Source organism: Hylaeus volcanicus, chromosome 5, assembly GCF_026283585.1.
Source record: "Hylaeus volcanicus isolate JK05 chromosome 5, UHH_iyHylVolc1.0_haploid, whole genome shotgun sequence".
Taxonomy (NCBI): domain Eukaryota; kingdom Metazoa; phylum Arthropoda; class Insecta; order Hymenoptera; family Colletidae; genus Hylaeus; species Hylaeus volcanicus.
This window is the reverse complement of record NC_071980.1, coordinates 20,172,068-20,184,589: the sequence shown is the minus strand read 5'-3', so window position 1 is coordinate 20,184,589 and position 12,522 is coordinate 20,172,068. Positions and strand designations below refer to the sequence as shown.

Here is a 12,522-nt window from a genome sequence, read left to right as displayed (position 1 = left end):
AATTATGGGAAGGAAATGTCAACAAGCACTAGGCGCTTAAAAATTAATTTTAAATTTGTGGTTGGCAGTAGTAACCAGTTGCCTTGAAAGGGTTAATCTCTTCAGAGACCAAAGCTCTTTCTTTTGTCCCCTAATAACTGCCCTGAAAAACCAAGCAAATTTTCCTTAAATTCAACAATTTCTACGTCTTGACGTCGTTGTTTCGTTGGAACGAAACGCACCGTACCGGTATCTATTAATCTGGGCGCGGTCAGCGTCTCCAATTTGATCAAAGGTTGCGTCATGGTGTTTGCATTCTTCTCCCGGAACCATGTGGGGCTTTTTCACCCCGTCACGGTCCAGCAGATTGCGGGAGCAGCCCCGCCCTTACCCCCCGATAAGTTCACCGACCCACGTGTCCCGCGTAAGGCAGCTATAAAAGCTCACTTAGCATCAGCTTGCACAGCAATGTTCCTCTGTGATGGCTGATGGAAAGTCGCTGCTCGGAATCTCGGTGGCCTCCGTTTACGTTTTCCACGGCTGCTACCCGATCGGTTAGGGGAGGGAGCCACCAAGAAGGAACGTGTCCGGGCTGCTGGATCGCCAATTCGAGATTTAATTAGAGTCATCTGCGACCCTACCGATGGCATTCATAGCCGAGGAGATCGTCACGATGGATCTGGACATCCGATCGAGCGCTGACGTCTCGTGGTCGATGGCCACGAGGAATCCTGAGGTAAGATAGAAACTATACTGGTACCAATTCCATACATTCTTGACGTGAACCAAATGAAAGCACGGATCTCAAGTTTAATTGATTCGACAGGGATTGGAACGCTGGCTGGGTTGTTCGGTATGAAAAGTGTTGTCATTTCTGTTACGTATAAGGTTATTAGAATATGTGTATTAGTTGATCGCGTGCATTTGAAATTATGGTTGGTTTCTGAGGAATTATTGTCGGATGGTGTCGGTGATAATAATGAAGGAATAAAGTGGAAGATAAATTTAAACTTGGAGTAAGAAATTCTGATATGCCACTGATTTCAAATCTTAATTGATATGTATTGAACACTCGGCATTATTTTGGATGTGGTCATTTTGTTACATCTTACTAATAATTTTGTTTTATTAATATTTCTCAGGATCGATATTTCTCAGTGTCGTACCATCTATAAAAAAACTTTAAAAGAATAGAAATGAAATTTAGATCTTCGAAGAACTTTGTACCTACAGAGAAATCTGAAATATTATTGATAAACGAATTATTCTATTTAATTACGAAAATAATACAAATAAAAGAATAGTAAATTAATTATAATAACGGTTATTTCGAGTCTGTCAAATATTGATCTCCATTTTTATACTTGTAAGTCCCTCCACTTATGTTATTGGCATTTCTACTCTTTACAACATATCAAATTTTTACTCCAACCAAAAGTGGGCCAATAAAGTTTATAGACAGAATTGGATCTCGAAATTTCGAGATGGCAATTTCAATCTCGAAGACCGAAAACGTTCTATGACGTTCGTTGAATATGGACCATGAATATTTAGAGGCTGTCGTTGAAGTAGACCCATATCAATCATGCGAAGAACTTGCCGAAACTCTAAATTCGTCGGTCGTAACCGTATTTCGATATTTGAAAGGTATCGGCGAAGCATCGAGACTAGGAAAATGGACATTGCGCGAATATACGTTCCCAATTCGTTATTATTAGACGTCGGGAATGTGAAATATGCAAGAATCATAAAACATTTAAGCTTAATGGTGTCCAATATCCAATGATCTCTGGTACATTTCTGGAAAATGTGTCGAGATGACTGGTTTCGGTCAAGGATATTTTTCGACGGACACTCTTGTACCTACTGTTGCACTTTGATCTCATGTGCCATAAATGAGAAGTCGAGTAAATATTCACCTTTTCACTTCTCCTCTCTCTGATGATTATTATTAAACACCTTTATTATGCACGTATTAAATTCAACTATAATTAATTCAGTTTAATTTGAAATGCATTGTTGAAACAGAAACAAACATAAATCACATAAAAAATCGATGACGTTTCCAGTATCGAATCGCAAGCTATTGCAATAAGAAAAGAGTGTCTAGAAATTTTTCCAGTGGGATACATTTCAACTCATCTTAAAAAATTGGAATTACTCATAATTACTCACAATTGCAACGAAAGTTTTTTTTCCATATCTGAATATTAACAAAATTCTGTGCAGGTTGAGTTTCATTTTTATTTCAAACTGTGTACACCAAAGAGTTAAGAACCAGTATACTTACTGGTACAAGGATTAGAAGTGAGTTGCAGGTGGTATCCCTTTTTCCACTTTCCTTTTCGAACGGTAGTGCATCGTGTACGAGATGTCGATGTTCTCTCCATTATTCGCGAGTCGAGTAGAGAAAATGGATCGCGGCGCGAATAACGATCGAGCCCCGGAATCGCAACGATACATGTGAGATTTATTCGACTCGTTGCTGGCCGGATTGTCTGACTTGGAAACACGACGCAGCACGCGATATAAATATCCTACTTGCTTCAGAAAAATAGTAGGTTGTTTCAGACCATCTGTAACGATCCTGGGAACCGTTTCCGCAGGAAGTTAGAAAGCAGGCTGGACGATAAATCTCGCGTCTCGAATCAATGTTTAAATACCCACCGATCTTCGTTTGCACACGTTCGATTCATACGTGGCTGTCTTGACACGACGCCAATACGAAAACATCAAGTGTACGCAAAAGTTCGACGGATTCTTCAGCTATGTTCATCTGTCGATAGCAATAAAAGCAATATAAATGTAGGTAGGTCGCGATGTTTTTTTAAAGCAAACCAGTCGAAATATGTGTCTAAAAATGCATATCAACGGCGTTTTGAATATCACTTGCAAAAATTTAATTAAGTAATTACTGTAATTCCTCAAAGAGCCGAAGAGCACGATGCATCGAACTCCATTTTCAAACTGAAAATGTGATTCTGCCTGCTATAACAACATCGAGCAGTTGACTCTGAATAATCGTAAAATAACAAGCATGAGCGACAGGAATCAATCGTTTTCACAGTCCACGTATTCGCGATCCGGGGAACCTTAGCGTACATTTAATGCAAAACGATTCCCTGATATCACTGAAGAGCCTAACGAATCCCTCTGTTTTTATTTCCCCTCTGACATTTGTATTCTCAGGCGAATCACGGGTCAGGCGACAGCGTTCATCGTCGACGGTAGTCGATGGAAAAGGATCCATCGATCGTCCTTCCTCGATCTCCGCCAACTCACGAGGCATTAACGATCCAGCCGTAACCGTATCTACCTCGTTATCGGTCACGCTACTACCTGTCCTTCCCGCTCGTAACGACGCAGGGGTTCGCGTGGAACGCGAAAACAATCTGGCCTTCTAGCTGTGCGTCCACCGAGATCGATCGCTATGTCCACGGTAGCCGACAACTTGTTCTCGATCGTGACTTATGACAGGCGAAGTGATATCGTCTCGATGCAGGGCAATCTCGTCAAGCCATCTTGGCCACTTAAACTCTAGATACGTGTTTGAATATAAGGCGATGAATCTAGAGCACAAAATAGAAAGAAAACAAGTGTTCATTCTCCAGGCTTTGTATACCGAGATATAACGATTTAAAGAAATGTTCGCGCGCAATGATAGTAGACGGCGCTGTCTATGACGCGCATGTGATTAATTGAAATGGCGCCTAACATCACACGTTGAATATTTGAATTGGTTGTAACTTTGTAAATAAAGCCAGGGCGATGTGCGTTCATCTGACATTTTTATCTTGTTTTAAGTTCTAGTTTCATCTTCTAATATTATTAGCATGCATTGTTTAGAGACCAACCTGTTATTTCAAATTCGAGTAATGGTTATATGCAATTTAAGTATGCTTGAACCTCTTTGAATCACCAAGAATGTATACATACGTTTGAAAAGAAAGTTTCTATGGAAAGTTGTTGATTTCATTTGACTGAATTGTGCATGTTACATTTGGTTACATTTATGACTTTAATAAGAACTGTCTCTGAAACAAAATCCCCATCATTTGTTAATTGTCAAAGGGATTTCAAATCAAACAAATTAAACTTTGATTTCCATAAAGACTTTTATTTCAACCATGTATTTAAATAGCAGTACCTTGAGAAGAATTTTCTGTGCTTTGCTAACACTTCTGCGACATTTACCACAAAATCTACCTCATATAATTTTAGATTATAACACGTTGTATAATTTTCCAGAATTACTCGTATACATTGTTAAGCGAGCGCTGTACCGCGTGGTCATTAATATGGAATTAGTAATAAATAATGTAGTTACACTCTGCATAATTTGAAATCATTGTAATAAGCCGTCAAGGTAAAAACATCGTGGCTTGAAGGCATTTGCTCATAATTTGTGTATCGTGAAAGTACCGCGTAACGTTTCTGTGAATATTTAAACGATAGGAAAGAATAATAAAACGGAAACAAGATGCAGAAAGTATCCGGGAACGTTCTGAGATGTAAAATATTTACGTTTAGTTTAGCTGCAATTACCTGCGTCTCGCAAAGTTGGTAATTAAAAGAGAAAGAAATGAAAGCGTAGACGATAAGCGATTTCAGTTCTAAAGGTTTCATTAGGCTGTTGATTACAATAATAATGGAATCACTTTTCCCTCCAACGTTTACGTTTTTGCTTTTATAATGTAAATGTTTCTGCGTTCTTTCGCGAGAGAGAATGTTGCCATTTTACAGCGCGTTTCCGTTTCTGCTAGTCCAGAGATTCTTAACGTTTTATGTGCCATGAACTCCTTATAGAGCCTAATGGCACCTCTTAAAAAAATGTACATTAAATACGTAGACATAGACTGTGTAAATAAAGAATAAACGCTATGGTATCTCAAACTACTAGGTGTATCTTCGCATTTATACAATAATTCAAAGTTAGGTATCTGTCTCAAATTATAACACAAGTTTGATAAATAACACATATATCACGTATTATACTCATACGAAAATTCAGTCAATATAGTTAACTAAAAACAGAAAATGTAAAGTACTTAATGAAGCCTAGAACAAACATAGCAAACCTTCATTCTATTACTACAGTATATATTTCTGAAATAATAAATTATTTTAAGGAACCATATATGATTTTTCTGGTGTGCAATTACTTTTGCCTGTTCATGAACCCTAACGAGACTTAACGAAGTCAACAGACATTTTCGAGTTCATGAATGTCCACTCAGAAGCCGTAGAACATGAAATTCAAATTTCGTTGACATTCGAGATACGAATTCTCTGAGATCTCGAGGTTCGCAGACCCAAGAATCTTTGGTGCTATTCAATGGACGATCCATCGCAATCGGGTGACCTTTCAGAATTCGTAAAGGTTCGCTGCACTCTCGCAATACAATCATTGATGACGAAATTTGGTTGCGTGACTAATCCACCGCGATGGAGCAACGATTTTCTCATCAAGACGGAACCCTGTTCTCGGAACGCCTCCCTGATATCCGCCCTCCCGAGGAACGGCGAAATAGATTCCATCCTGACGATTTTGGTAATAAATCTTCGCGGACTAAGATGCAGGAACAGTTAAACCGTGGTGTATTTCACGATCGCTTGAATCTGGAGATAAATTGTCTCCTCGGTGGTCTCCACTGACTTTGCATTTACACGACGAAAGCGTGTTTCAGTTTCCAGCTTGTAATTTTCTATGCGGAACTTCCGACGATCGCTGGCTGGCTGGTCGCTTCGAGTATTCTCTTTTTAGGGACGTGCAAATTTAACGAATCCTCGGTTGCCCGTATTTCCAATAATTTATTCTTCAGTGACTCGTAAGGGAAGCACCCAAAGTGTAATTCGAGTTTTCGAATGGAACTTAGTAGAGATGAAGATTGCCATCAAGATCAGAGACATGAGGATAGCAATCATAAAAAATTATCATGAAATGTAACACATGGAAAGATGTACCTGATTAATTTTGCTTCGTTTCCTTGGATTTTGCTAAACATTATATTATTGTTGTGTAATTTATGTGTTTTGTTTTAACGTCTTCATTATTGTATCATATGGTGTTCTTCATACTAATATTTACATACCTGAAACCGCAAGTTAATTACCAGCATGTCAACTACTACACCAGAATCATGTAAGTACAGCAATAAATGAAACTATTGTTTCAGAGTATCTAGCAATGATAATAACTATCTACTAGATAGTAAAAATTCCACTCTTTAACGTGAATTTTCAAATTATCGAGTTCAAAATTCAAAAATTCAAAATGGCGAACTCAATATGGCAAATTAAATTCATTGAACATGTGAACATACTAGGCCATACATTAGGTAGTTATCAAATTTTTATTAATAATTGAGCAATCTGATTTTGAAATTTTGTAATAATTTTCCTTCTAACCTCATATTTACTAGATATATTTAGAAGACTACTGACCTATATAGAAGCAGACTGTTTACACTATCTATATAGAATCAGGTAGCAAATCTTGTCATACATAAATTAGCAGTCAAGCTTATCGGAATGGTAGGAGTGACTCCGTATGAGGAATTTAAGTAGCCATTGTACCAGTCGTAAAAACGCGTTGAAACGGTTCACGAACGAAATGTTCCTTGCGTCGCAACGCTGACGGCTGAAATCTGCGTCAAGAATAGAAGTGACCTTAAAGAGGTAATTGTAACATACAGATTCTGCGATCCAGGTTCCACGCTCGAGAGCCATGATAGATAACACAGTAAATCGTATACGACCTTCCAGTAAATTATGCACGCGACATTCGTTAGTTCAGCGTTACTCGAGTCGCCATCGTCTTGTCACACCTGTGTCGAGCTATCGATGAAAAAATCGACTTTTGCGCTCCCTTGCTGGGGCATTGTGGCACGGATCCGAGTGCAATCACTGGTCCATGAATACCTTTTCAGTACTCAGAGATCACCGAAGTGGAAACACTTCCAAGTTTTATTTCGAATAACATAGAAAAGATATTAGAGTGTCGGTTCTCCACACTTTTTCCTTTAAGTTCGTAATTTCTGTTTCATTTTATTGTTTTCAAGTAGGTATTTTAATTTAGAACTTAAATATGGCTTGCTACGAGGATTCATTTAATTTTTGAAAACCCCCAACACATGTAAAGGTACAAAATGAAAAAAGAAAAATATAATCTTACAGTAATTAAATCCCAATGACCGATGCATTAATTGAAGGAGTCGTTTAAACAATAACATTAATTGTTTCTATCGTCTGAAACATTACGAAATGCTCTCCACTTAGGAAAACCCTGTTGGCCAATATTTTAAATAATTCTTGTCATTCACATAGAACATATAAATCGTAAAATATCAAGAAATGATTAAAATGATCAATATTCTAATATCAGATAAGAAACAATCGATCAAAATTGATCTTTGCACACTTCTTCCAATGAATTTAATCCCCAAACGGAAACACTGATGGCTAAATAATAGCGCTCCAATCGAGAATTAAACGTGTTCCTGCCACTGAAATATCTGTGGGCTCCTGAACGCCGATACGAGAATTCGTGATCAATTAGAGATCGATCTGATCCTGCCAGTCGCGATGTTAATCCAGAGATTGATGGACCGTATCGTAAGTCACGTTCTTAACGACCTTACCCTTTTCCATGTCTCTCGATATACCTCACCAACGTGTCGAATCTGTGTCAACGGTTCAAGTTGACACCAGTTCCTTGTACGAGCCTCGTACAGCCAGCAATAAATGTTCTTCGTAGCAGAGGGATACGGACCACATGATCAATAAAGATCTCGGATCAACTACACCAAACGTTTCCGTAGGCCGTTTCGCATTGTTACTTCGCGTTGCTACGGCCGACGTGTTAGAATTTCTGTAAGAGCACTCGACCTGTATTCTAACCACTAATCTTCTTCGTAATACAATGTTCTCTGTTCTATATACCTTGGCACGACTCTAAACTTCAATTGTGTTAGGTGCATAAATACGAAGATATAAGTATCAGCACAAACAAGCATATTTATGTATAACTCTTGATACGTTTTTCGTAAATACATCTATGCAAGAATAATACAATATTTAAATCCTTTAATTTAATTCCCTCTGGAGTACTTTATTATTGTTTCCCTAGTAATTGGTTTCGAGTCATTTTCGACAAGCAAGAAATTGAATTTGTTAACCCGAGTTTCTTCTCTCTGGAATTTTAATTTTATGTCATTTTTAAAGTTTTAATCCAATACCTTATTTACATTAAGGCTATATCTTTAACTTTTACATATTGAATAGAGTTGTAACTATTCAGAAGTACCATCGAAATTCATAAGGAATATAAATGAATATGCTTGTTCTATAATAATTTTTATTTAGTTCTACCATCCTATCCAGACTCTTGTTAATTGAATTAGGAACATTAAAACGCGTGCAACACCCCTCTACGTTTCATTTTATATGGTTGGCGAGGTTGCAAATACACAAAAGGGATAAATAATTACATGAATGCGACACGTGACGTCCTTTCATCGGGACAGAGGCTGATAATGCGTCCGACTGGCGTGTAATTAGATCACTGCTCGATAAAATGGAAGAGATAACGAATTTAAAGCGACAACAAAGCTCAGCCTCTGTACCGACTCCGCCATAGCGTGCAAAAAATAAGATACAATTTTGATCGAGCGATCGAACTCCTGGAATTCGCGAGTGAACAACACGGCGTGGCTATGATTGGATCATGTTCGTGTATTATCGTAAGAGATCAAAATTAAAGTTACACCATAAATAGCGAGCTACGAAATTCTACGTCGCAGTGTGCCTGTATAAAAAAATATATTCCAACGGGTACAAAAATAAAACACTTCGTATCAAATAGTACTGTAACCGCATATACAATAACCCTTTCGGTCCTGAGATGCGTGTACATTGTACATATTTCAAAGTTCACAACTTTTCGTGTGCAATACACTTGCGCATACGCAAGGTATTAATTAATTTCTAGCTCTTGGACCCAAAACTCAAACTGTGTGCAAGTCGCATTTTTAAAACGTCACTGTTCTAACTTCTATAAGCTATTTCATTAATTAATTGTCAGATGAATTTACTAAAAAGAATCTAAACTTAATGCAGTTTTGTGACATGCACACATATAAAACCATGCAAGGACCATTCTACGGTATACTTTCGAACAGTATACTTTCGATTTGTCCGAAATGTCAAAGCTCCGAAAGGGTTAAGAAAATAGCATGAAAATATATTGTTTTATTATTGTTATCGCGTAGCGGGGATCGTCGTGAAACACTAGCAACCATGAATTTAGCACCTTGAGTTCGTGAAAGGGCGACCGACCTTGTAAATCGACGATGTTAACCGAGAGATATTCAGAAACTTATTTTTCTCGACAGCTCACGTCCATTACCAGTGGCCAGTGTGTATGCCACCGTGGCCAGTGCCGTGGGCAGTGATCTTCCCAGAGGGTCCAGCGATCACCACAGATCCAGCACTGGGACCAGATACAGCGGCGTTTCCTGCGTGAGGACCGGAAAGGACAGCTCCGTGGGTCGCTGGTCCGGAAAGAACAGCTCCGTGGGACGCTGGTCCGGCAAGGACTACTCCGTGGGACGCTGGTCCTGCGAGCACAGCTCCGTGGGACGCTGGTCCTGCGTACACTGCTCCATGTCCTCCGTATCCTGCGTATCCACCGTATCCTGCGTACCCTGGATAGCCAGAGTAACTATAAGCAGGAGCTGCGTAACCGAATCCTGCGGATTGAAACGGAGGTGAGTGTTGGTGAATGATATGATGATAATTCTTGAACATATTTCAGTATTTGAGTTTTAAAGATTGAAATAGAATTCTATTTGATACAGTTTAGGGAGTATGATGAACTGCGAGAGTAGAGAGCGAGGATGTGAATCTTTCTAGCAAGATTCTGAATTTTAATTAATTTTGACGTGAGACGTATCATACTTTAGCTATTGTATAAATACTTTATTCTCATGTTCAGGACAATAATTAGAGTTGATAGAAAGTGGTACTGCGCTAGCGACTGTGCTACTGCAAGACTTTGAATTTGAATTAATTTTGATATGGGATATATTATATTTTATCTACAAGTATTACACTCTCAATTTCAGAACAAGAAGATATAATTGCCCAGTCAGCATGACAATTTAAAAAATTAGAAGGTTGGAAGTAACAACTTTTCTATTCAATTTAGAAACTTTATCTAATTTATCTACTCTATGTAAGGTCCTCCTCAGAGAAATGACATTATTTATTCAAGTCTAACATAATTTGAGAATTAGATAGGGAATCCGTTGTACTCTCCTCTTTAATTGCTTTACACATACAGTCAGACCCATAAGTACTCGTATCCTTTATGTCCATTGAAGAAAGTCTAAATTAAATGAAAGGCGTGATGTTCCCAAACAAATTTTTCATTAAAAATATGTACAGAAATAGACTTTACACATGCATATATTTAGAATGAAAAATTTGTTTGAAAACATCAAACCTATCACTTAATTTAGACAAATTTCTTCAATAGACATAAAGCTATGCATATACACATAATTATTTTCAAACAAATTTTTCATTACAAATATGTACACAAATAAACTATACACATGTACAATCAGTGTAATAAGTATTCGTGCAGCAACCATTCAATTTAATTCGGTTGCTGTACGAATACCTCTTACACTAAATGTATATATATCGAATGAAACATTTATTTGAAAACATCAAACCTGTCACTTAATTTAGACAAATTTTTTCAATAGAATAGAGGGTACGAATACTTATGGGACTGACTTTACGCGAACGACCACGAATAGTACGATTACTTACCGCCTCGTCCATCGTAGGGTCCGTCGTATCCTTCAACGTGAGCAGGGCCAGCGACGGACGAAGTGACAACAGCAGAGCCAGCAACAGCACCGGAGACTTGCACAGGTCCAGCAACAGCGCCTGACAGCTTGGCTGGGCCTATCGATGGGCCAGCCAACGAGGCGCCTCCCACGTGGGGACCAGCAACGCTAGTTGGTCCCAGAGCTGGTCCAGCGAGTGCTACGCCGTGTGCGTAGCCGAGGTGACCCCCGTAGCCTCCTTGATAAGCGCCCCCGTAACCTCCATGATAACCACCCCAAATTGCTTCGCGACGCTGGCGCGGCACAGCGGCGCCAAAGGCGAACAGGACTGCCACGATCAACTGAAAATTGGAACACAGTTTTGGTGAGTCTTCTTCCGTATATATTTTTTACGGTGCTTTTGTTTTTAATTTTTATTTTTTGTATATGGCGATGCAGTGAGGAGAAAAATATTAATTAATGCGTACAGGAAAGGTAATTAGAAAAGGGTTATCTGAGAAATTGTATTTCTTGGGTATTTCTGAGTTATTGGCATTGTTAGTTATAACTGGTTTATTATTGGTCTTCAGAGTAAAATGTGAACGAAGATTTAAACACGTATTAGTTTTGGAAAATAGGGGTAAATGTAAGAATTGTAAGTAATTATGTTAATAGGAAAACCTGGTGCCAAGGTTTCATGTCATTGAACTTGAAAGAAACTTAATGTGTAGAATATTGGTTGGGGTACAGCTCTGTGCTATTATCAACCTAACCTGGAATACAGTATAGTAAAACTGGAATGAAATAATCTAAAATGAGAAGAAGATCCTAATATAGAATATTATAAAATAATATAAAATAAGAAAAGCATCCTGATACTGATATTGTAAAATAATATAGAGTATGAAAAAATCCTAACATGGTATATCATAAAATATAAAAGAAGGAACAGATTCTCCTACATGGAATTAAAAAATAAAGTAGAATAAGGAAAAGGTTATTGCACATTAGGACAAAAAGACAGGAGAAAAATCGAAACACATTCTCCCTCTTCTTCTTATCCATATTATTTCATCGCACTCTTAAAATGATTGCATCGAGCAAGATTAGGTAGCAAAACATAAAGTAATATCACCAATATGTATCTTATCAGTCTCGTCGCATCTATCCTCGAGCATCGAGGTTACCAAAAATCGACGAGAAAAACGGAAGAATCGCCACTGTCACAACGTCACTGTCGAATAAACCGATCGACTCTGGATCTATCTAAATAATCTCCAGATACATCGAAGCGCGTGGACGAACGATCACTACTCGACGCTTCCGATCGTGGAATCGAATACTTACTAGGGCCTTCATCTTGCCAACCGATTGCTGAGTGTACCCACGGACGACTTGGCCGATCTTTATATACTTCTCTTGGATCCCGACCGCGCCCCCGTTGATCCCTTCAAATCATATCCGCTGATGGTGCAGCGTCAGCCATTGTGCAAGAAGGTCACCGTCATCCGGCACACCCACCCTTGGGACTAGGTGTCCCATTGGCCGACCTTCGGCGACGAAACGTTGAGAAAGAGTTAATTTTCGCTCGGCGAGGAATCTGGGGAACACTTTTTTCCTGCCATTGTTTCTCCACCCGAGCTCGCATTTCTTCACGAACTGCCAAGCCTAACCGTGTCAGTCTTTCTCTCGTCCAGTGGTTGGA

General features: G+C 38.7%; 1 protein-coding gene across 1 annotated transcript; it reads right to left on the bottom strand.

Moving 5' to 3' along the window:
- Positions 1-8,890: 8,890 nt before the first annotated feature.
- Positions 8,891-12,176, bottom strand: LOC128877493 (cuticle protein 65-like). Its single transcript, XM_054124825.1, has 3 exons — positions 12,161-12,176; positions 10,819-11,211; positions 8,891-9,728 (listed from the first exon to the last, which is right to left on the bottom strand). The coding sequence occupies exons 1-3, from the start codon at positions 12,174-12,176 to the stop codon at positions 9,382-9,384; spliced, it is 756 nt and encodes a 251-aa protein (XP_053980800.1). The 3' UTR covers positions 8,891-9,381.
- Between the last annotated feature and the right edge of the window lie 346 nt (positions 12,177-12,522).

Coding starts and splice junctions, on each gene's coding strand:
- LOC128877493 (XM_054124825.1), bottom strand. Junction 9,729..10,818: donor ACCCTACGATGGACGAGGCG/GTAAGTAATCGT, acceptor TTCAATCCGCAG/GATTCGGTTACGCAGCTCCT.